The sequence below is a fragment of the Spinacia oleracea genome, chromosome 5, assembly GCF_020520425.1.
Source record: "Spinacia oleracea cultivar Varoflay chromosome 5, BTI_SOV_V1, whole genome shotgun sequence".
In the NCBI taxonomy this organism is placed as follows: domain Eukaryota; kingdom Viridiplantae; phylum Streptophyta; class Magnoliopsida; order Caryophyllales; family Amaranthaceae; genus Spinacia; species Spinacia oleracea.
This window is the reverse complement of record NC_079491.1, coordinates 53273613-53300159: the sequence shown is the minus strand read 5'-3', so window position 1 is coordinate 53300159 and position 26547 is coordinate 53273613. Positions and strand designations below refer to the sequence as shown.

Here is a 26547-nt window from a genome sequence, read left to right as displayed (position 1 = left end):
ACTTGATGGATCTTGTGTTGATTCATCGATCTTTGCCATAAGACAAAGGTTTGCTGTTTCTTCTGGTTGATCCTCATCTTCTTCCGAGTCAGTGGCTTCTTCCCAAGCTTCGATCATAGCCTTCTTGAAGTTGGGCTTGGCAAAGGTGGATTTGTTGAATCTTTCCTTATATTGATCCTTTCCCTTGCCTTTCCCTTTTTCATTTTCCCACTGAGGGCAGTCTTTGATTTGATGGTCAGAATCACCGCACTTGAAACATCCTTGGTCAGACTTGGAACCGCTTGGTTTTCTCATTGAGTTCCTTCCTCTTAGATTTCCAGGTTTAGAGTTCCTGTAAAATCTTTTCATTCTTCTGACCAACGTAGCAACCTCATCTTCATCAGGTTCTGAGTCCTCCTGTTCCTCAGCCTTGAGAGCAAGGCCTCGGTTCTCAGGAACAGCTGCTCCTAGATGTAATTCATGAGTCATCAAGGATCCCGCCAATTGTTCAATGTTGAATTTGGTGAAGTCCTTTGTTTCAAACAATGCAGTGACCTTGGTTCTCCATCTACCATCCTGTGGCATGCTCCTTAGGATCTTCCTAACCTGTTCATCAGAGGGAATAATTCTTCCAAGAGAAACTAGCTCATTAGTAATGTTAGTGAAACGAGTAAACATTTCCTGGATTGTTTCTCTTGGTTGCATTTCAAAACGTTCATACTTAGACATTAATAAATCAATTTTAGAACGTTTGACCTCATTAGTTCCTTCATGAGTTATTTGAAGAAGATCCCAGATTTGCTTTGCGCTCTTGCACCCCATAACTCTGTTATGTTCGTGAGGTCCAAGGCCGCAATGCAAGATTTTCACAGCCATTGCATTGATTTCAAATTTCTCAAAATCTTCCTTAGTAAATTCAGACATGGGTTTAGGAACTACCTCATTTTGAGCATTGGTCATTGTTACCTCGAAATCACCGACTTCTATGACTCGCCAGACTTGATAGTTCTCTGCCTTGATATAGATCTCCATCCTGTTCTTCCAGTAGGTGTAGAATTTCCCGTTGAACATTGGAGGTCTTTGAGTGGAATAACCTTCTTCGAGTTTCTCGTAAGCGTTCATACTTTCCAGGAACTTTTTCTCAACAGGGTTTCCTGTATTTTTGTGAGATCCTGCTCTGATACCAACTGATAGTTCAGTAGGAACACTTGACAAGAGGGGGGGTGAATTGTTTCTTGGGAACTTGAGTAAGTTTCTTGCGGAATTTAAACAATAAAGAGACTGAGAACAATGAGCGAAGAAAGATATAAAACGGAGGAACCTTCTTGACCCTAATCAAGAAGAACCTCACTACTCTTTTGTATTAATGCAATAACTCTATTACAAATACACTCTTTAACTCGAGTTCCTCTCGAACACGAGTTCCGCACAGCAATCCCCTTCGATTACTGTGCTACTCTTTCTCTCTCTGACTTAACTCTAAGTCGCTCCTTTTCTTTTTGACTTAACTCTAAGTCACTGTTTCTCTCTTTGACTAAACTCTTAGTCGCTCTTTCTCTCTTTGACTAAACTCTAAGTCACTCAAGGATCACTCAATCCTTAAACCCAAAATACAATATGATAGATAGATTCTAGTACGTAATAAAACTTATAATAATAAGGAACTCAAGGAACACTCTATTTTGCCAACTGATTCTTTTAAAACGTTTAAGCTCTTTAAGATAGATTTTGTAGAAATCAGTTGTATTTTGAAAAGCCAAAACTCTTCTCCTTTTATAGGAGAGTTTTACCTAAGGTTGGGTACCCATGTTCTCCTCAACTACCCACTAACAGTTACTGCTCAGTAACATGGGCATAGTTGGAGAGAAACAGGGAGACCAAATCTAAACACTAAATGCACGTTTAAACAGAAATACGTGGGAGAGTTTTAAGGATCATGGAAAATCTTTTGCTTGAGAAACAAGGAGAATGAAAACAGAATCCTATGTTTACATTTATTAATTAAATTCATTTTATTTATTAACAAAGACTTTCCAACTTAAAACTCTTTTATAATTACAGTTAATATATTTCAATTTAAAACGTACCAAAATACTTAGGTTCCTTTCGTTCCAAATTACGTATAAATAATATTAAATACTTACATAAATCCTAAACATAAACTCATATGTTGTAGTCTTCATGTTGCACCTTTAGAAGCTTCACTCGAAGACTTCCCAATTTGTTCCTTCTCTGGAACATCGAGGATCCACATAATATATGAGGATCTCGCCTTAGGAACTCGCCTAAGGATCTCGCCTTTGTAAACTTGCTTAATGATTATATCTTCAATGTAGTGTCTGACATGGATCAATTACTTGCTTATATTCCACGTTGCTTAGTTTATCCAACTCAGGATCTCCTTAACTTAGCATTATCCCTCTAAGGATCTCGGAACCTATTATGCAACATAACTTAACCAATTGTCAGGAGTTTGCTTTGTCATCATCAAAACTTTAGGGTCAACAGTTTGGCGACCCAATACCGCCTCCAAACTTCAAGTCGATCAGAATTCAGTGCAACGGGTTTCGGATGTTCCTCAGCACAATCCGGGATTTGTTGTTTCAAGCCGTACTGTCTCATTACTCGAGCAGGCGAGTAGAAAACTAACATTGTGAGGCTTGGCACCCTCAATGCATTAGAGCCATGGGCATGTCTCATAGCAGCAATCCCCCCCCCCTCCAAGGAACTACCCACCTTATACAAGATTCAACCCCAGAAAGTGCGCATCGCCACTCGTCCAATGAAAGTCGGCCGCACATCATGGGTCGCACAGTGAACCCTTTTCTATTATAGCTTTCCATGTTCTCCGGTGGTGCCACCAGCATGAACCTCTCCATAAGCCAAGCCTTGGGGAGTATACAAGAAAAGCAATTCAAAATTCAACATTCAAAATACAAGTACAAATTCAATATACAAAAAAGCACCAGATCCTTACTTGGAGTAATACCGGACTTCCCGACGGCAAAGAAGAGGGGTCCGACCTCAACATATCAAGGCCCATCAATGTTTCGCCAATCACGAGCGGCATTTGGTCCCGGCCACTAGCAAATTGCTCCAAAATCTCTATTAGGGAGGCATCGCCATTGCCAAACCGCTGCTTCGAAAAGAGGAAGCAAGCGAAGATACAAAAACTCAAGGCCCTCAAGCGGAAAACCTTGGGGACGTCAAACCCAGAAAAGTAAGTAACAAGGAGGGACAAATCCACCCCTCGGCCATATACAACAGCACTCAAAAGTGGGGGCTTCAAGCCCAAATATCTTTCAAAGCCCAAGAAAAAGTGTTCTTCAACACTAGGCATGCATGGCTCTGTCATAACGGGCCACCCCAATATAGCACTAAACACTTCAGGGAGGGGACATACCTCATTATTTCCAAAGCGGAAGACATGATTATTTGGATCCCAAGCCTCCAGAGCAGCAAGAATGAAGTGCACATCAAGTTTCACAAATCGGAAGGAGGCGAGCACCCCAAGATGCATGCCATCAAGCTCCCTTTTCTCCAATTTGTCTAGCGAACCAAGCCAAGAGTTCAAGGAATTTTCAAAAGACATGGCCACTTTCTTTCTTTTTCGTGAGGAAACAGTATGCAAAAAATGCAAGGAAGGATTGATGCAAAGTATGATCCGGAAAGCTCCCTATTTATGCAAGAACCGGCATTTATGGTAGTACGCCGGGGCCAGGCGCCGAAGCCTGCGCCAAGCGCAGGGGTCTGCAACAAGGACGAGGCCACCGTCCCATTTATGATTCCGAGTACGCACTCTTTATAGATTTGGACAGCTAAGTGCAGCCCCAATAATTCAAGATTCCAAGCCGCAAGCCGCGCAATTTCAAGCAGTCCGAGTTAGCGCTTCGGGCCGATTTCGGGTCAATCTGTTCAAAATTCAAAAATTCTAGTCCTAGATCGGCGTCCTAAGTCGAGTCTGCATATGCATAAGCAAATTTTGAATATACTTTGACTTGCGCTTTTTCTAACCAAAAAACATCAGTCAAAGTGGGGGCTTATAGTTGGTATGTACACCCGAAAAAATGGGCAAATTTTTTTCAAGAGTCTGCATAAGCAAATTTTGAATTTACTTTGACTTGCGCTTTTTCTAACCAAAAAATCTCAGTCAAAGTGGGGGCTTATAGTGGGTATGTACACCCGAAAAAATGGGCAAATTTTTGCAAATTTTGCATGCATACATATGGCTACAAACTTCAAAGGCACACACAAAGCATACAAAATTCAAATTTTCAACCACATAAAATTCAAATTTTCAACCATACAAAATTCAAATTTTCAGCCATACAAGATCCAAAAATTCCAAACCTTACAATATTCAAGTACAAAACCATACAAAATTCAAAATTCCAAATACAAGCCTAAAACAATCCATACAAATTCCAACCAAGGCAAGCTGGAACTCGCTACCATGCAGGATCAGTCCGAGTCATCATCAGCCGTAATGTCAACCACAGGCTCCTTGTTCCTGTTTCGGCTCCTATAGCGCTCCAGATCCTGATCCAGCTCCGTCCCAGGGGTAGCAGGCTACTGCTCTGAAATAGGAAGAGTACCGGAGGGACGATAAGTTCCCTGCTGAGAGGAAGGATACTGATAAGGCGACGAGAACGCCATGAACTGGCGCTGCATCTCAAAAGCCTGGGACTGACGCATCCGCTCCATCTCCTTCCAATAAGCCCAAGATTCTGCACTCCAAGGGGGAGAGCTACTCGCTCCGAAGTAAGGACCAGGGGGAGGCATAAAAGGCATCGAACCGCCCGGACCTCCAAAAGAATGCCTGGTAGGCTCAGCATATGCAAAGGGTACAGCTCCCCTAGCAACATCAGAATGCCTCTGATGAGTACTAGTACCAGAACCCAGGCCCAGACCTAAGCTCGGTCCCTCCTGCCCTACCGAAGTCTCCACCTGGGGCTCCCTGTCAATGGAATCTCTGCGACCTCGACGGCGCTCCTATACAAAATGCAAAATTCAAGAATCAGACATCCATGTTCAAATTTCCAGAATACAAAAATTTCACAGTCAATGAATAAACCTCTCTATCCCGGCTAGTAAGCTTCTTGGTCAGATTGGCACACTGCCTCTTCAAGGAATTAATTACAAGCATCCAGCGACGCACTCTCGCCCGAGGCGCCTGCATACAAGATTCAAAATCAATTTCCAGATACAAGATTGCAATCAACTTCAAGAAAATACAACGGTACTTACAGCTGCATAATGCTCCGGTACAGCATCATACGACCTCCGATGTGGAGGAGAAGCTATAGGAACAGTCACCTCCACCTGCTCTCCGTCCGAGTCAACATAGCGGACGACCCTGTCAGCATAGGGAATATCCTTGGGGTCGATCTCCTCCTCCTACAAGCATTCATACAATAGTCAAGAATACAAGAATACAAGAATATAAGATACAAATTCAAAAGCTCACTGGCAGTACGAAGCGTACAGGTGGAGCGAGTCTCGCCAAAAGGCCCTCATGACTGCTTTTCCTATCTACAAAATTCTCCCAAGGGAGACAAACGGCATCGCCCCCATCATCCAAATAGAGCCGGAGAACATCTTCAGTCCGTGCTAGCATGATCTTCGTTAGGTCCTTAGGGACAAGCCTGCCCCTCGTACTATGTTGAAGGGACACTCGCTCCCCCAAGTACCACATATGGCGATACATCCCCGGGAGCAAGACCCGCCGTCCAGACAAGAAGTGGGACTGCATAGCCAAAACAGGTATAGGAACACCAACAAAAGGACGCCAAATCACCTGCAGAACAGACAACTCAGACAAGTATACAAGTGCAACAGATACAAAAGACCAGAACAGTACAAAGGCATACCTCCTCAACAGGCAAAACCCGCAAAGCTCTGCGGAAGGTCGCCAAAGACACCCTCCGCGCACCGCTCCTACCCAAGAGGCAGCATACGGGTAAGCCGCAACCCCAGTACGACCCGGCGCCAAAGTCGGAAAATGCTCGTACATCCAAATCTTCAAAAAAAGCAAGCAAAAGCATCGGTCAAATCCTATGTGTACAAGATTCAAGATACAAACATACAAGTACAAAATACAAAGTACAAGGAGTCCTAAATACCTCCAGCACGCTCCACAAAGCAGCAATGCTCGCCTTGCTCTCCGGTGAAGTCCGGGGGGCGTTCTTTATTTCATACAAAAGGTGGCTGTATGCCAGACCACCCCACTTGAGGCCTAAAAAAACCCTCAAGTCCCTCAAATCTTCCAGGAAGCCAATCAGCAACCGGCTATTCCTGCTCGGAGCCATCACTCTACTCACAAGAGCCAAGAGGAAGAGCCGAACCCTCTGCTCCGCAGATATGTGAAGGAAATAATGCCCTTGGTCCAAGTATGCATTCTATGTTAAGTCTAATAAATGCGGTTCAGTATTAATTAACAAGTTAATAATTCAGTGAGATCAAGTGAGCTGAATGCCTAGCTAGAGGCCGCTTCAGTTCAAGTGGAATTAATGATATTAATCCACAGCTTACTCTTGACTGAACCCGTAGGGTCACACAAATAGTACGTAAACGGATCAAGTATTTAATGGCATTAAATACTCCATCTATGAATATTCGGAACCGACGGATCTTGGTTTCAGTGGGAGCTAAGATCGTCACAGGCAAGAAATGAATACTCCGGAAACGATGATATTGCCGGAAACGGAAATATGGATCGTATCGGAAATATGAATATTATCCAAGTCGTAGATGTTGCCGGAAACGGAAACATGGTACGTATCGGAAAATATTATTGGAAATGGAAATATTACCAGAATCGGAAATATTGCCGGAAACGGAAATATTGTCAGAATTGGAAATATTACCGGAATCGGAAAATAATTCCGGAAACGGAAATATTAAATATTTGTTCGAAACGGAAATTAATTCCGGAATCGGAAATATTAAATATTGTTCGTATCGGAAATAAATTCCGGAACTGGAAATTTAATCGGAAGCGTATCGTACGAATTAGCATCGGACGAGGCCTGCCGGACGAAGGCCCAGCACGAAGCCGGGCCATCGCCCAGCAAGCACGCGCGCCACAAGCCCAGCCAAGGCAGCGCCCAGGCCTACCGCAAGGCAGGCCCAGCGCGCGCCAAGGCCACGGATGCGTGGGCCGCGCTGCATGGGCTGCTGCTCGCACGCGCATGGGCAGCCCTTGTGGCTGCCGTGTGTGTGTGAGTTTGTGCTCATGCGTGATTCCTAAATCTACAAGTGTTAGTGTATGATTAAATTTCTATTCCTAATTGGATAAATTAATTAAATAGAATTCATGTAGGATTCTAATTTCAATTAATTCGTATCCTACTAGGATTACGATTCCTTTTCCATAACTCTATAAATAAAGGCCTAGGGGTCATTATTTATACACAAGTTTTAAGTATTCAAAACTAAGATTTTTAAGCAGAAAAATCAGCCAATATTCTTGCCTACCTAACCGAAAATATTAGAACCTTAAGGGCGATTCTAGTTGGTCAATCTTAAGGCGGATCCGGACGTGCTGTGGACTATCTATGGAGGGACGACACTTGGAGTCCTAAAGACTTGTTCTTGTTCGGTTCGGGCGCAGCTATGGAAGGCACGCAACAAAGAGTATGCATCTAAACTATGCTAAATGATTATGTGTAAATAATATGTTTCCTGGCTTTATGGTTTTTCCGCATGATTTATGAACTGTCATATGAATCATAACCTAACAGTGGTATCACGAGCCCCTTATTATTTTCATAATCTAAATTGCATGAACATGGTTAAATATTACAAATTTGCAAGAATTAAAAGGGGTGATTAATTTTCGTAATTGTTAATTAATTGCAAATTGCGTTTATTTAATTATACGTACGCAGTTTTTCGGCAGTTTCTTCGTTACTCATCCAAATCGAGTGATTTTTGTGTCAATTCCGCATGTAAAAGGCATTCTAAAATTTTGACAAAAATAATTTTTTTCTGCCGAACCCAGAATTCTCAAATTCGAAGCCTAACTATGACTTTTCGAAGGTTTTAGTTTTTCGAATGCAAAATTTCGTAGATTTAAGATGTTAAATTAAATATTTGCGATTCTTGTTGATAAATCTTGAATTTTTGATTGACCTACTGCATATGTTTAACAAGTTTGAATGCCTAGTCTTGTTAATTATGCAATCTAATTTGTAATTATGATTAATTTGTTGAAAATTAGAATAATTTAGAATTAATTTGATTTTCATAATTAATTGTAATTTAATTAGAAACCTATGATTAAAAACCACCATAAAAATTGTAAATTTACGATAAATTTTAAATTTTTATGACCTAGACTTGAATCCATAACAATCGGAAATCAATTGGATAATAAATTTTCGATTTTTTCGCCCTAAAATTATGAAATTAATAATATTTATTAATTTGTCATTAATTTTAAATATAAATTTTAAATTTTTATGCGATTCGTTCATATAACTTGCACGCACGAAGCAATGGACGCTTCGTGTTACCCTTAAGGGGTGTTGTATAATGCGGGCATGCGACGACGAGCAAGGGAGCTCGTCGCCCGTGCGGCACGAATGCAATGAGCAAGGGCGTAGTGCACGAGCACAAGGCAGCAGCCCTGCCTTGTGTCGTGTGCCACGAGCAATGAACGAATGGGCATGGGCGAAGGGCGAGCCAAGGCAGTCGCGTGTGGGCAGCAAGCGAGCTGCGCCACAGCGCGCGCTGCCTCGCACAAGAGCGCGCAGCCTCGCGCGCAGCGAGCGCAAGCTCGCGTGCCACGAGCGCAAGCTCGCGTGCCACGAGCGCTGCGCCCAGCATTACTCGCGCGCACAGCGCGCGATGTCGCCCGCCCAGCGAGCGATGTCGCGCCCCAGCGAGCGATGGCTCGCGCGCGCAGCGAGCGATGTCGCGCGCCCAGCGAGCGATGGCTCGCGCGCCCAGCGAGCGATGGCTCGCGCGCCCAGCGAGCGATGGCTCGCGCGCCCAGCGAGCGATGTCGCGCGCCCAGCGAGCGATGTCGCGCGCGCGCACTGCGAGCGATAGCTCGCGTGCGATGAGCGCTGGCGCGCGCAGCGAGCACAATGTGTGCGGAGGCTTGCGATAGGGAAGCAGCAGCTATGCGACGAGCGCATGGGCTGCGCGCACATGGCCAGCAATGGCTGTGTGCGTACGGTCCATGGGCGTGCAACGCGTAGGGTGTTTGCGTTACGATTAGATCGTTTTGAATGTTTAATTTGAAAATTTCAGTTCACGTAATTTTAATTGATTTTAAAATTAATAATTTGAATTATTTTCTTGGATTTTAATTTTGAATATTATAATTATAATAAATGTTATTTATTCTAATTATTTTACTAAAATTAAAATCATGAATTAATTTAAATACGACTGAAATTAAATTAAATTTTTGGATTCAATTATAAATTGATATGAGCTTTAAATTTTAATTAAATTTGTATGTTTCCGGTTGGACTAGAAATACATTTTTATGTTTAAAATTGGTAAAGCATATGAATTTATTGGTTTAAGTGGGAGCGCTTTTTAGTCATAAACTCTTGATTAGGTCTACAAATCCTTAAGGTTAAAACAACTTGATTAGAATTAATAAGGACTGAATAATTGGTAGATTATTGGTGCCCTTGATTAATTGCTGCAAATGTTTACGTGATGCATAATGTGTTTTACTAACCAGCTATGTGGGCCATTCATGATAATGAATGGGTGAATGGTATATATTGTATATGTACTGTTTTGCAGGTTATGAAGTGACTAGTATGGCCCAAATAGGATAGAAAATATGGTCTGCGTACCATTAATTTGAATGTAATTGGTCTAAAGTACCAAAGTTATTTTTCAATTCAAATATGGTCTGCGAACCATCAAATAGTTGTAATTAGTTATAGCTTATCCTATTTGAAGAAAATGGTGCCTCCCACGGAGATTTTCAAGACGGACTTTGAAGTCAAAGCTTCAAGATGAAGTCGGGCCATACTAGATCACAAATATCTTATGCATGTTTTAAGTTATTTATTGCTTTAAATATGTCTTAAAATGCATGAGATCAAAAGCTTGATTATGTTGCATGATTAAGGATTTTAGTTCACTTAAAATCTAACCAACATAGTAAGAGCCTTAAGTTCCAAACTTAAAAATTGAGTTAAAAGGTGCCATGCCAAAATATACACTTGCTTGGATATCCTTTACATCAATCTAGTAATAGTTTTCGCTCAGCGAGGTGTTACTTATTGGTCCTAAAGGGGCAAGGTACACAAATAATTGTGAGTACATGTTAGTTTTGGTGAAACTCAACGATATAAGTAAGGAGTCCTTTTATGTCGTGGCAAATTCGATAGGTTTACCTAATAAGTTCTTAGACGTACCTATCAACCAAGAATAGTTTCTAGACTATTAGCAAAAGGCTTTTGCTTACCTAAGATGTTCTAGGATTAAGTCGACAAACTGTGCTTAGTTCTTCAATGATTTTAGGATCTTGGAATCATTTTATTCACACCTGCCGGAACACATAACTTGAATAAAATGCTTAATAAACATTGAATTATGCATGTATGCTAGAATTTAAGTTTATTAAGAGAAACTGTGAATGGTTATTTATTTGTTTATTCTTTTCAATTGTAGTTTTTAATATGGCAAACAACAATTCATTCAACATTCGATCAATTCTCGAAAAGGAGAAGTTGAACGGGAAAAACTTCCTTGACTGGCAAAGGAACTTGCAAATAGTTCTTATGCAGGAAGAAAAGGAGTATGTCCTAGATGAGGCGATGCCCGAAGCTCCAGGCGACGGGGTCACTCAGGCAGCCCTCAATCGTTGGATTGATGCCAACAAGGATGTGAAATGTCTAATGCTCGCCACCATGAGTGCAGATCTGCAGAAAACGTTCATCAACTCAGATGCTTTCACAATCATCAGTGAGTTGAAGAACATGTTCCAAGATCTGGCTCGAGTCGAAAGATTCGAGACTCATAGGCAAATTCTTGAGACCAAGCTTAAGAAAGGCGAGCCCGTAAGTCCACATGTTCTCAAAATGATTGGACTCATTGAGAATATGAGTCGGCTGGATCAGCAATTTTCTCAGGAAATGGCTATAGACACCATCCTCCATTCTCTTCATAGCGGGTATGATCAGTTCAAACTGAACTACAGTATGAATAGTCTGGACAAAACGCTCACTGAGCTTCACGGTATGCTGAAGACCGCTGAAAAGACGCTCAAAAGTGATAAGCAGGATGTGCTTATGGTGCGTGGGGGCAAGTTCAAGAAATCTGGAAAGAAGAGGAATGCTAAGAAAGGTGGCAACAAGGCCAGCCCAACTAAGCAAACTGGCGCCAAATCTGCAAAGAGGAAGGTCAGTCAACCCACTTCTGAATCCGAATGCTTCTACTGCAAGAAGAAGGGGCATTGGAAGAGAGATTGCTTGAAGCTAAAGGAAGATCAGAAGAACGGAACAGTCGTTCCATCTTCAGGTATTTTCGTTATAGACTGTATACTTGCTAATTCAACTTCTTGGGTATTAGATACAGGTTGTGGCTCACACTTATGTTCCAATCCACAGGGACTAAGAAGAAGTAGAAAGTTAAGCAAGGGTGAAGTCGACCTACGAGTGGGAAATGGAGCACGGATTGCTGCATTAGCTGTAGGAACTTACTATTTGTCGTTGCCCTCCGGGCTAGTTTTGGAACTGGAAGAATGTTTCCATGTTCCAAGTCTTACTAAAAACATCATTTCAGTTTCTTGCTTAGATGCTAAGGGATTTTCCTTTATAATAAAAGACAATAGTTGTTCGTTTTATTTTAAAGAGATGTTTTATGGATCTGCTAGATTAGTCAATGGACTTTATTTATTAGATCACGACAAACAAGTATATAACATAAATACCAAAAAGGCCAAAAAGGATGATTCAGATCTCACCTATCTGTGGCATTGTCGATTAGGCCATATAAACTTGAAACGCTTAGAAAGACTTCAAAGGGAAGGAATTCTAGAACCATTTGACTTAGAGGATTATGGTAAATGCGAATCATGTTTACTTGGCAAAATGACAAAGCAACCTTTCTCTAAAGTTGGAGAAAGAGCAAATGAACTATTGGGTTTAATCCATACAGATGTATGTGGACCAATGAGTACAAATGCTAGAGGTGGTTTCAGCTACTTTATCACTTTCACTGATGACTTCAGTAGGTATGGTTATGTCTACCTAATGAAGCATAAGTCTGAATCCTTTGACAAATTCAAGGAATTTCAGAGTGAAGTAGAGAATCAATTAGGCAAGAAGATCAAGGCACTGCGGTCTGATAGAGGCGGTGAATATCTGAGCTATGAATTTGATGACCATCTGAAAGAATGTGGAATTCTATCAGAATTGACTCCTCCTGGAACACCACAATGGAACGGTGTGTCAGAACGGAGGAACAGAACCTTGCTAGACATGGTCAGGTCAATGATGGGTCAGGCCGAACTTCCATTAGAATTTTGGGGACATGCACTAAATACAGCTACACTCACTATAAATAGAGCTCCGTCTAAAGCTGTCGAAAAGACTCCATACGAATTATGGTTTGGAAAGCCTCCAAATGTGTCTTTTCTTAAGATTTGGGGATGTGAAGTATACGTCAAACGATTAATTTCAGACAAACTTCATCCAAAATCTGACAAATGTATCCTTGTGGGCTATCCAAAGGAAACAAAGGGGTATTACTTCTACAATACATCTGAGAACAAAGTGTTTGTTGCTCGAGATGGTGTCTTTTTGGAGAAGGATCACATTTCCAAAATGACAAGTGGGAGAAAAGTAGACCTCGAAGAAATTCGAGTCGAACAACAAACTCTAGAGAATGCTCAAGATGACATTCAAGATGAAACTCAGAGATCTTTAGAAGAATCTGGTGAGAATCATGGTCAATCTAGAAATGTTACCCCGCGTAGATCGCAAAGATATAGATCTCAACCGGAAAGGTACTTAGGTATTTTGACGAACGAGAGCTATGACGTTCTATTACTTGAAAGTGATGAACCTGCGACTTACAAGCAAGCTATGACGAGCCCTAGCTCCAAGCAATGGCAAGAAGCCATGCAATCTGAATTAGACTCCATGTCTGAAAACCAAGTATGGGATTTGGTCGATTTGCCAGATGGCTACCAAGCCATTGGAAGCAAATGGGTTTTCAAACTGAAAAAGGACAAGGATGGGAAACTTGAAGTTTTCAAAGCTAGATTGGTTGCAAAAGGTTACAGGCAAGTCCACGGTGTGGATTACGATGAAACCTTTTCACCAGTTGCAATGCTAAAGTCTATTCGAATAATGTTAGCAATCGCTGCATATTACGATTACGAAATATGGCAGATGGATGTCAAAACTGCTTTCTTAAACGGCGTTTTAACAGAAACTGTGTTTATGACACAGCCTGAAGGTTTTGAGGATCCAAAGAATGCTAAAAAGGTATGCAAGCTAAAGAAGTCAATCTACGGATTGAAGCAGGCATCCAGGAGCTGGAATATACGTTTTGATGAAGCAGTCAGTGACTTTGGTTTCATCAAGAACGCGGACGAATCTTGTGTATACAAGAAGGTCAGTGGGAGCAAAATTGCTTTCCTAGTATTATATGTCGACGACATATTGCTTATCGGAAATGACATTCCTATGTTGAACTCTGTCAAGATTTGGCTTGGGAAATGTTTTTCGATGAAGGATCTAGGAGAAGCACAGTACATATTGGGCATCAAGATTTACAGAGATAGATCTAAAAAGATGATTGGACTTAGTCAAAGCACTTATATCAATAAGGTGCTTGATAGGTTCAAGATGGCGGACTCCAAGCGAGGCTACCTACCCATGTCTCATGGAATGACTCTAAGCAAGACTCAGTGCCCAAAAACACTTGATGAGCGTAGACGAATGAATGGGATTCCATATGCATCATTGATTGGTTCAATAATGTATGCTATGATATGTACACGCCCGGATGTTGCGTACGCACTCAGTGCTACGAGCAGATACCAGTCAGACCCAGGAGAGGCGCATTGGACTGCTGCCAAGAACATTCTGAAGTACCTGAAAAGGCACAAAGATGACTTCCTGGTCTATGGTGGAGATGATGAATTAATTGTTAAAGGCTATACGGACGCAAGTTTCCAAACCGACAAAGATGATTTCAGATCACAGTCTGGGTTTGTCTTCTGCCTCAACGGAGGAGCAGTAAGCTGGAAAAGTGCTAAGCAAAGCACCATTGCGGATTCTACAACTGAAGCGGAGTACATTGCTGCGCATGAAGCAGCAAAGGAAGCTATATGGCTAAGGAAGTTCATAGGAGAACTTGGTGTAGTCCCCTCCATTAAAGGACCAATAGCCCTGTATTGTGATAATAACGGAGCTATTGCACAGGCAAAAGAGCCTAGACACCACCAGAGAGTCAAGCATGTACTTCGTAGATTTCACCTTCTACGAGAGTTCGTTGAAAGAAAAGAAGTCGAGATAAGCAAAATTGGAACTGATGACAACATATCAGATCCTTTAACTAAACCTCTGCCGCAAGCGAAGCACAACTCGCACACTGCAGCTATGGGAATCAAGCATATTGGAGAATGGCTTTGATGTCTCAGTTTAATGTTTTAAAGTTTTAGAGTTTAAATCTTTGTAAAACATTATTGGTTAATCATTCACAATAAATGAAAGGAATTCATTTTTCCATTTAATTTGTGGTTTATTAAATGATGAGTCCCTTCAACTTGACGATATATTCAAGATAGACTGTCAGGACCAGTCCTGTGACTAAGAAATGTCTATCAAGTGAACTTGAATGTCAAAGGTTGAAAATGGTCCCTAATCGGAGTTTTCTATAAAATTGGACGCATAGAAAACATTAGACGATTAGAATGCAAGATGACTAGTAGTTCTGTTTCTTGAACTATGTGGACATGGCAATGTCATAATCATTTGCATAGATACTTACTTTGGGAAGACTAGTATCGGACAAGACCTATGAAACTTTACTGTAAGAGATGAAAGTCTGTCATAAGTAAATTTCATTAAATTATTAGACACTAAATCCTCAATACCTGAGTGATTTGAGATTACTTGTTTGAGAACTGGTTGCTTTGACGTTGACCAACCGTCGCACCGTAAAAGGAGGCTATAAAGGCAACGCTCAGGTAATCACCTATCAAACGAAGTCTAATCTCAAGATCGCAAGATTGGGATTGTCCTCCCATAAATCGGGATGAGATGCTTAAAAGTTGTACAAGGCCACTCGGAGAGCTAGAAACTGTGAAATGCATGGCCGTGCTCGGATGAATCATAGGCTATGATTATCTGTTTATTTGATCAGTTGAACTCTGAAACCGAGGAACACCTCTGGACATAATAAGGATGACAACTCTTACCTTATGTTCAAGAGCAAGCATCGAGCGACAAAGGAATTAGGAAATGCACACTTGTCCCTAAGGACAAGTGGGAGACTGAAGGAAATAATGCCCTTGGTCCAAGTATGCATTCTATGTTAAGTATAATAAATGCGGTTCAGTATTAATTAACAAGTTAATAATTCAGTGAGATCAAGTGAGCTGAATGCCTAGCTAGAGGCCGCTTCAGTTCAAGTGGAATTAATGATATTAATCCACAGCTTACTCTTGACTGAACCCGTAGGGTCACACAAATAGTACGTAAACGGATCAAGTATTTAATGGCATTAAATACTCCATCTATGAATATTCGGAACCGACGGATCTTGGTTTCAGTGGGAGCTAAGATCGTCACAGGCAAGAAATGAATACTCCGGAAACGATGATATTGCCGGAAACGGAAATATGGATCGTATCGGAAATATGAATATTATCCAAGTCGTAGATGTTGCCGGAAACGGAAACATGGTACGTATCGGAAAATATTATTGGAAATGGAAATATTACCAGAATCGGAAATATTGCCGGAAACGGAAATATTGTCAGAATTGGAAATATTACCGGAATCGGAAAATAATTCCGGAAACGGAAATATTAAATATTTGTTCGAAACGGAAATTAATTCCGGAATCGGAAATATTAAATATTGTTCGTATCGGAAATAAATTCCGGAACTGGAAATTTAATCGGAAGCGTATCGTACGAATTAGCATCGGACGAGGCCTGCCGGACGAAGGCCCAGCACGAAGCCGGGCCATCGCCCAGCAAGCACGCGCGCCACAAGCCCAGCCAAGGCAGCGCCCAGGCCTACCGCAAGGCAGGCCCAGCGCGCGCCAAGGCCACGGATGCGTGGGCCGCGCTGCATGGGCTGCTGCTCGCACGCGCATGGGCAGCCCTTGTGGCTGCCGTGTGTGTGTGAGTTTGTGCTCATGCGTGATTCCTAAATCTACAAGTGTTAGTGTATGATTAAATTTCTATTCCTAATTGGATAAATTAATTAAATAGAATTCATGTAGGATTCTAATTTCAATTAATTCGTATCCTACTAGGATTACGATTCCTTTTCCATAACTCTATAAATAAAGGCCTAGGGGTCATTATTTATACACAAGTTTTAAGTATTCAAAACTAAGATTTTTAAGCAGAAAAATCAGCCAATATTCTTGCCTACCTAACCGAAAATATTAGAACCTTAAGGGCGATTCTAGTTGGTCAATCTTAAGGCGGATCCGGACGTGCTGTGGACTATCTACGGAGGGACGACACTTGGAGTCCTAAAGACTTGTTCTTGTTCGGTTCGGGCGCAGCTAGGGAAGGCACGCAACAAAGAGTATGCATCTAAACTATGCTAAATGATTATGTGTAAATAATATGTTTCCTGGCTTTATGGTTTTTCCGCATGATTTATGAACTGTCATATGAATCATAACCTAACAATATGTCCGCACTGAGGATCCCAGACATGATCACCGTCATAGGAGCATGGGTGTCATCAGTTATCAAGTTAACAACAGGGCCAATCAACTTCCTGACACCGCTCGAATACCATTTCAACTCAGAATCGAAAGTCACATTCCTCTCAGAGAAGGGAAGGCCTGTGATCATAGAAAACTCGAAAGGGGTAATGGTGATCTCCCCCCATACCATATGAAAAGTGTTGGTGGTATCCCACCACCGCTCCAGCAGGGCCTGTAGTCGGGCTTTGACGCCCGTCCTCCCTTGAGCATCTCCCAAAGCACGCCAGAAATCGACCAGGCCCGTCTGCAACCAGATCGCTCGAGCCTCCGCGTTGTCATAGACAGCATGGAAAACATCATGAAGATCCTTCAGGGACCAAAATGTTCGCAACGGCTCTCCGTCAGCCTACAGACGATCGGATCAGTTCGAAACCTGTACAAGTTCAAAAGACAAATCACAGTACAAGACTCACCAAACCAGCGCGAGGCCGCTGGGACAAATGAAACTCCGATCGAAACACAAGATCAGAAGGCCACCATCCATTTCCGTCAAAGGTAGGGACTCTCCGCGGTACCATGCTTGGCTCCAGCACATTCATCACGGCCGCTTCGTCATCCGAAGCATCCTCCATAGCAGCTCGAACCGCCGAACATTCGGCAAGCTTTCTCCGGGTGTGACGAGGCATACTAAGTCATTAGAAATGCAAAAATATCAACATTCTAGATTGGGGGCTATCTTATACTAGCCCGTACAAAAGTCAAAATTCTAAAAATCCCCGATGGCAGTACAAATTCAGCCAGGGACCTCTACTTCAACATACAAATTCTACGCCAACGCCTAGGCTATCCATGCCGAAGCAGGTATATAAATTCTACACCAACGCCTAGGCTATCCATGCCGAAGCAGGTATACAAGTTCTACACCAACGCCTAGGCTATCCACGCCGAAGCAGGAATACAAGTTCAACACCAACATCTAGGCATCCTAGCCTACTCTCCCGCGATACCCAACAAGATCACCAGTGAGATCACTATCTACAAATAACAAGTACAAAGTTCAAGGAAAAGTTTAAAATTCTACAGGTTCCAAAAAATTCAAAAATTCAAGATTCTACAGAAGTTCAAATTCTACAAGTTCCAGCAGTTCAAGTTCAAGTGGCTACCAAACCATTTTCTACAAGATTCAAGAAGCCTACTATCATACAAGAATCATATCAACAAATATTTGAAAGTACAAAAATCAAAGCTACATGCAATCCTAGAGATTATTTCATAAACGAAACATGAAATACTTACATGGACAAGGCAAGAACAACAAGATCAAAGGTGAGTATTCGACCTTTGAGAGAGAAAAAGCAAGATAATGAGAATGTTTGCTCTTCAAATGGCACGACAAAGGGGGATTTTATAGCCCAGCCCCACGCCGAATGCCTAGCTCTGCGCTGGGCGCCGAGCTGCTGCATGCGCGGAATCTTCGGCGCATGGTCCTCCGTACTGATTGTACGTTCTTTGCTACTACGGTTTTCTGCACCAGACATCAAACATCAAATCATGCTATCCTCCGAAATTACGAGTATATACCTGTGACTCCAAACACCAACAGATAAGTATCTCAAGAATACAAAGTCTGAAAAATACAAGAATTCAGGCGTTTGACTCCAAACGGACCCAAGCTCTAGGAAAGTCAGCCGAAATTTCAAAATTTCAAGAGCCAATAAAAATCTCTTCTCCCCAGTGAAGCACATCCCCAACGGATCAATTCAGGGTATTCAAAATCCAAAATTCAATATTCAAGAATTCAAGATTCAAAATTTTCAATGCCAAGCTTCGTCCTGAACTAAAGGCGGAAAAGCAATACAAGTACAAACCAGAGTCGTCACAACCGCACGGAGGTAGACTCTGTCCTTTTTTCTAACGCCTGTCTTGTGCAGGTACCGGCGTACAAAGAATGGTCTTGATTGCAGTACATCTTGACCGTTCTCCGTCCCAAGTCGAAAGCTTTGACTTGCGCTTTCCTAACCGGACGCCCAGTCAAAGTGGGGGCTTCTGTAGACACCTAAATCGTGTATCCCCATTGGGATGATGACGATACCATTATCCTTGCTAGGTGGTTGGAACAACTCCGTGCGGAAGTCCTGATTGCTGAATATATTCCGAAATCCAAGAGCCAAAGTCTAATCCCCGAGACCGTTCCCATTCCGGAACTCGGTACAAAATTCATTCCGAAAACCAATTTCAAAATCCAGGTACAATCTCACCCAATGGACCACTCCTTTGGCTTTACAAGGCCTTTTCCAATCAAAATGAAACTAAGCAATCCAAATTCGGGTGCCGACCCACAAAACCGAGCACGCCGGGCCTCGTCCCGTAAAATCGAATTCAAAAACTGAAACGGCTAGTTTTTAGTCGCAAACTTCGTTAATCCCCAAGCAAAACTACGTGCCAAAAAACTTACAATTCGTACAAAGGTACGCCCACTACAAGCCAAATGCAAGGACGGCATCTTTGTCCTTGCTTGGCATCTTCTGTGCCACGTCAGGGGGGCCTAACGCAGCTGATGCGCTGGACGCAGCTGTCAGCTGGCGTTTAGCCCCTCATTTTCCTATTTAAACCCCTAATTTTCAGCATTTTAAGGCAGCAATTGACAACAGAACGTCGTAATACAAAAATTGCCTCTCAACATCAAAATACAAACTCTTCAAAAATCCCATACAAACTTCAAATATTCAAGCAATTGGAACTCCAAGAGGAATTCTAACCTAAACCTAACTAGGTAATTCCGAATCCCAATCCTAATCTATTATGTTTCCATGATTTCTCTTTCAAAATGATTAGTATAGTTGGCACTTTTATTCTTAAAAGTGTCACTTACAACAATCACATATTTTTACAAAATCAACACTTTCTATGATACAAATACAAAGTTTCAAGATTCAATGATGTTTAAGGTTGTTTGTAATCACTTCCTTAAACTAGAATCATTTTCAAAACATGGAGTAATCAAGGTGAGGCCTTTCTAATGTTTAAAGGTCTAATCTTTGAGATTCAAAACTCCACTTTTCAAAATTCAAGTTCAAGTTTCAAGGTTTAATGATGTTTAAGGTTGTTTGTAATCACTTCCTTAAACTAGAACCACTTCAAAATAGGAGCACATCAAAGATGAAACCTTTTCAACATTAAAAGGTCTAATCTTTGAGATTCTAGAATCCTTATTTCAATATTCAAATACAAGTTTCAAGATTCAATGATGTTTAGGGTTGTTTGTAATCACTAAACTAGAATCATCTCAATATATGGAGCATATCAAAGATGAAGCCTTTTCAACATTAAACGGTCTAATCTTTGGGATTCAAGACTCCTAAGTTCAATATTCAAGTTCAATACTCAAGTTCAATATTTCAAGTTCAATATTCAAGTTTCAATATTTCAAGTTCAATTTCTATGTCCAAAATCTAAGACACTTTAGGATGAGCAACTTGTCCTAAAGTCGAGATTTTTAGACTTGAATCCATGTCGGACGCACTTATTCATAAGGAGTCGTTTGGCGTTCGGATCTCAAATACAATAGTTCAATTTCAATATCGCAATTTCAATAACGCCTTTAAATATTGCACCTTTCAATTCCGCACTTACTATTATGCAACTTTACTTGCCTAGTCCTTCTAGGCAATGTGGTTTCCCACCTAGTCCTTTTCTAGGTGGTGATGTATTTTTACTAATTATGCATTTATTTTCTATTGTGATGTTGCTTTACTTGTTTTTTGCTTTCATCATCTCACATGCTAAATACAATAAAATGCAAGGTTACACCACGCTTAACAAAGATAATTTCTTGGACAAACCGGTCTTAGGTTCCCTTAAATTAACTTTAAAGCAAAGTGGTCACAATACAAAGTAGAAATTCTATTTGTTTAAACACTAAATCAAAACCCACATAGTGTCATGACTAGGGTTTTTTCGAAATTGTTATGTGCCATGCATTCGAATATAATTTCTAAAGCTCGCGGAATAAGCATCTTGTTCCCTTGCCCGGATCTCACCCATCCGTTTCTAAGATTCAATGCCTTATCTGATATAGAGTCAACTTTGGTCTTTCCAAACGGGACCCTTAAAAATGTTTGGTGGCGACTCCTTCGAAATCCAAAAATACAAAAGTTCTAAAGCCGCTCTCGTATGAGAAATACAAAAAGTACGAGAGGAACACAAAAAAAACCCCTACAGTTTCGTACTGACTTTTTCAGGAAAAAAATTTCTTTGCCCCATTGTGGACGGTTACCCTAGTGTTTTAGGTGATCAGTCTAATTTGGGGCGCTAATCTAGGCCACTCCTTAGGCCGTCAACCGATTAGTCTTTTCTGACGCTGCCGATGAGGAGTTGTCAGTTTTTTATTGACCGTCTTATTGAGTCAATTTGCGTGTGTTTTTTATATCTTGGTTTTGAGAGTTCCTATGCGATGTGTGGCTTGTTAGGCCGCAGTGATAGTGAGTTTCAGAGTTTGATAACCAGAAAATTATCATAGAATTAGTTCATGTTTAAAGTAGGTTGGCCGTTTTGCAGGCGCATATTACAAGCCGTTTTGTTGGCTCTTACATAATTTTTAGGCCGTTTTGTAGGCTCTTACATAAAATACCCTGACTAATATATTGAAATCCTATGTCCTAGCCACTTTTTTCTAGCTTAACTGGGATAATCTCGTTAGCTGCGGGTGGCTCTTCTTCATACTTTCTTTTGCCTTTGATCCCGGTTGAGTCCTTCCTCCATGCTGACGGGTTAAGAGTTGTGAGGTAGCAGTCCCGTGCTTGTTGTTGATCTCCATGTATAGTTCCTATTTCTCCGTCGTCACATACATACTCCATGAGCATGAGATGGGTGACGACCACTGCTTTGATCTTGTTCAGAGTGGGACGTCCCAAGATGACATTGTATGCCGTTAAGTCCTTGACGAGTAGGAAGTCCACACCCATCTTTCTTCCATCATTATGTCCTCCTATCCGTACTGGCAAGTGATGACGCCCACAGGGTGTATGATGCTTCCTCCAAAGCCAATGATAGGGTAGTGGATGCTTTCAATTGTCTTAGGGTCATGTGCTAGACGGCTTAGACACTCCATGCTCATTATATCAGATGAACTTCCTGTATCTATCAATATGCGTTTTACCCTCATGTTGGAGATCTTGATCTAGAGAGCGAGAGGGTCGTCATGCGGGGTGGCTACGCGTCCTCCATCTGATTCACATATCTCTATCCGAGGGAAGGGATCCATTGGTGACTTTCCTGATAGAATCACTTGACCTAGCCGGCGGGCATAATCTTTCTATCCCCTCATGGTGGGTCTTCCAGCAGCTGGTCCTCCTGATATGACGGCTACAAACCCTCATGCGCTGTGATTTCCTTCTGCAGTTGAGACAGGTGACTTGTTTTTCTTGTACTGGTTTTTTCATGTGTCGTGAGTGCTTCATTGAAGGTAGTTCTTCAGGTGCCCCTTGGAGGCTAGGCCATCCAGGGCCCTCTTCAGACTTCTACAATCCTTGGTATCATGACCTATATCTTCGTGGAACTGGCAATACAGCTTAGGATCTCGATTCTCAACAGGTGATTTCATTGGAAAGGGTCGTTCAAGGTCAAACCTGGTCCCCACGTCCACTAGGATTGTGAGAAGGTATGTATTGTATTCAAAGTATTCTCTCTCGGAGAATTGGAATCATGCTCTTTCGAAAGGGCCCAAGTACCATTAACTTGTGAGACCTTCCTATCAGTCTTCTCTTTCTTCCCGGATGAGTCTGTCGCCTCTCCAGCCTTTCCATCTTTGGACACACTGCATATTTCTGTGGCATAAATAAAGGCCTCGGCCTCGTCCAGGACTTCTGCCATCGTTCGCACACTCTTCTTAACTAAGTCAAACTTGAATAATCCCTTCTTTAGGCCTCTGAAAAAATTGTCGAAGGAGACGCCATCGGGCAGATCTGGGATTTTTCCTGCTTCCATATTGAAACATTTAACATAGCTTCGCAAAGACTCATCTTTCCCTTGTTGAATGCGGCCCAGGTGCATGCTTGTTTTCCTTTCTTCCTTGTATGCCATAAACCTGGTGGAAAACAGGGCATGTAGCTCGTTGAAGGAGGCAATTGATCCTGGAGGTAGTCGCTCGAACCATTTGGATGCTACTCTTTTGAAGGTAGCTGGAAAGTACTTGCACCATGTGGCTTCATTGGTTCCTTGAACATACATGTGGTGACGGTATGCAACTAGGTGCATGTCTGGGTCTGTGGTACCGTCATAAGCTTCAATGGTAGGAGTTTTGACTTTATGCTCTTTCGGGCGTTCATTATGGCCTCGCAGAAGGGTGCTCATGTGCCTCAACGTCAAACTATTCAGTCCTTGTTGGATATGATAAGTGGGTTCACGGCGGCTTGAGACCATACGAGGACGCGTGCTTACTCTGTTTGGTGTCATCTGAGTTTGTCCTCGAGTGGAGGGGTAGAATGGAGGATCTTCCATAACAGGGGTGGATCCAGTGTCAGATAATTCAGATTCGGCTTCATAGTGCTCTTGTCGTCTTGAGGGTGGTCGTAGGATGGCAGGTGGATTTACTCAAGAATGTTGACGGGCTGCCTGTTCCCGCCGAGGTGGGAGAGCTCGATGGACGTGGTCAGTTTCTGGACGTTCTGCCAAAGGACTGGCTCCCCGGCTAGCTTGTGGACGGGAACTTTCTCCTGCTCTCCAGACGTTGGACCTGAGCCGCATTTTGTTTATCCGATTAACGCCTAGGCTGAGGGGCCTTTGTGGGGTCGTCCTTTCAGTGTTGTATACCAGCATGTTCCTTCGTATTTCATCCTGCAACGTGGTGCTCATCTGCTGTTGGAAGGTTTAATTCATTTGTTGTTGAAACCCTGCTAGGATTTCGAGCAGCGATCCTACCGAGACTGGTAGGTCCAAATTTTCATCCAGCACGGCGTCCCTAATGCTGGGACTAAGATGGTCGCCTGGGGGAGGTGCCTCGACCTCCGGCTCCTCCTCAACAATCACCTCGGCCTCCTGCACTCAGCGTGGTGTGTTTCCAGCATTGGAGACTCAATTTGCTTCTTCTATATGATGTTGACTTCTTTCTCGGGGTCGTTGTTCCCCTGATCCGTCGTTGTGCTCTTCACCTTCAGATTGCGGTTCGGCCATGATACTATACCTCCCCACAGACGACGCCAAATGTTGTGGGATCTTTTGGGGTGATTATGTATCACGCGTTCCTCGGAGGTATCAAGTATGCACTGGCACGATCTTCCTGCAACCTGCAAAACAAGAAAATTCCCGTAGGAATATTCCCTTCAATGCCTTTTAAGTATAGGCTAGAGAGAGAAGTAAATTTTAGAGAGAAGGCAGAGCAAAGATAGTTTAAGGTAGGTGGGAATGAATTGAATGCCCCTTTTATCTTGGGATCTGAACTATTTATAGGGCTAAGGTTTCTTGGGAATTGATCCCTAGACCCTAGCTGCATTATTGGATGTCTTCTGAGGTTGGGACATGTGTCTTTTTTTATGATGTTTTCTGGGCTGAGGGTGCCTTTCTGAGTTGGCCCTCTCTTTTGGGCTTTTATTTTATTTCTTCAATAAGACATTTCTTAAGTGCCTATCTCATCATCAGAGGGTCACGTGTCTCTCTTAGGGGGACTTTTAGTTTAGGCCACATCACAAACCTTTACTTTTGAAGGTAATGTATTATGCTTAACAATGATACGATACTCGTGCAATCATCAAAATCCATTTTAGTATTTTTTTAATGATAACATATTCTCAAAATTATAGCTACTAACGTGTATATATATATATGTCTATATATGTTAAATTTAGAATAATTTAGCTATTAACGTATTACGTATATATGTTTATATAGAATAATTTAGAATACTAAACTATTATTCTTTAACTTAGTTAATAGCTAAATTTAATAATTTAGTATTGCACGGCAATAATTCAGTATTGCACGACCTTAAAATTATATTCTTTGAATCTTTAACATACATAGACAAATATACATAAGAATATTTAGATTTTAGGTATACGTAAGAATACATATGTCTATATTTAATTAATTTCCGTATATCTTTTTTAATGTACAAATCTTTAACGTATAGTAAGTATATTTTCTTTGATATGCACAAATCTTCAACGTATAGTAAGTATATTTATTGTCAGTATATATATTTTAATCAATCAAATCTGATTAAGCATATTTTAACATTAATTAATTACATAGTTAAGTTAATTTATTTAGGGGAAGGGAAAAGAGCGAGAATATTTTTAATGACAGAGCGACATGTGTCATCTTAGGTTTTAGGGGTTTCTCTTTTAGTATAGTTATAGATGATACTTAGATCATGATAAAATTTCGTTCCAATTTACTATACCTAAATAAAAAAATGATATTATTTAGATTATGATATAATATTGAAAATGATACTTTATGCCAGTTTTATTATAACTCTTTTAGTATAGGTATAGTAAGATCATGATAAAATTTTGTTTGAAGTTACTATACCTAAATATAAAATAGTATTATTTAGATTATGATATAATATTGAAAAAGATACTCTATGTCAATTTTATTACGGAGTATATATCTTTTAATATAGGCATACTCCGTATTAGATTATTTCTATTATTAAGTTTATCCCTGTTCGGTAGTAGCTTTTGGAGTAGCGGGTAGTGTTTTGACCTAGTCTAAACGCTAGTTAAAAAAATTGTGAGTGTTTGGCAAGGTAGTGTTTTAGGTAGAGGGTAGAGGTTAGAGGTAGAGTTTGAGGAGCTTTTGTCAAACGTTAGAATTATTAACGTTTCATCATGATAAGTAGCGTTACAAATTATTCTCAACATATCCCACGTACATCACGTCTCTCCATCTCCTCCAAAATCCCCCATCTCCTTTACCACTCCCCAGTCTCCATTGAAGGTCGATCTTCTATCATCAATAGATATCTCTTATCTCCTCAAAAAGGTAAGTTTTTCTCTTCTTTTTTTTTTTTTGTTCTTTCTTTTTCTTTGTCCGTGTAAATTAATTGATTTTCTATTGTATGTATTACCTTTTCTAGCAGCTTTTGTGTTGAAAATTTTAGGGTTTTTCTAGGATTTTAAAATATACTACCTTCATGTTTACTATTGTAATTGATACGATTTTGATTACTTCCTAAGATAGAGTTTTAGCTTTATGTAAACTATTTGTACGTAATATATTGTTTGGCAGAATTAATAGCAAGACTGGTAATTTAGAGAATTTTGCCTTCTTTATGCATAATTTGATTGAAGTATCCTTTAGGTGGTTAATGCCTGACTGGTGGGGAAGGAAAAGGTAGCCGAAGGAAGCACTTATTCTTGTTACGTTTACAATTTTACATGTTTTTTATCCTTCGACATCTTAGCTGATCAATCTTCTAATTTGTATTCTCTTTGCAGGATTATTCTTGTCATCTTGTGTTGCATTATGAATTTATGATGGAACATCTTATATTAAAAACACCTGAAGTATAATCCAGGTTGTGATATTTGACTTTTAGTGCATTATTATTGTGAATTTGCGACCGACCGTGAAAATTAGGGATGTTAATGGGGCGGGGCGGATGCGGATGTAGGTCCCTCCATCCCCATCTAAATTTTTCATCCCCATCCCCGCCCCATCAACCATGGCGGGTACAAAATT

At 41.2% G+C, this 26547-nt stretch overlaps 1 protein-coding gene across 1 annotated transcript; it reads right to left on the bottom strand.

Moving 5' to 3' along the window:
• Positions 1-22318: 22318 nt before the first annotated feature.
• On the bottom strand, positions 22319-23361 carry LOC110788429 (uncharacterized). Its single transcript, XM_056829650.1, has 2 exons — positions 22593-23361; positions 22319-22506 (listed from the first exon to the last, which is right to left on the bottom strand). Exons 1-2 carry the CDS (start codon positions 23359-23361, stop codon positions 22319-22321), a joined length of 957 nt encoding a protein of 318 aa, XP_056685628.1.
• Positions 23362-26547: the final 3186 nt, after the last annotated feature.

Coding starts and splice junctions, on each gene's coding strand:
- LOC110788429 (XM_056829650.1), bottom strand. CDS start 23,361: ATGGAAGATCCTCCATTCTACCCCTCCACTCGAGGACAAACTCAGATG. Junction 22,507..22,592: donor GAAGGTCTCACAAGTTAATG/GTACTTGGGCCC, acceptor TCACAATCCTAG/TGGACGTGGGGACCAGGTTT.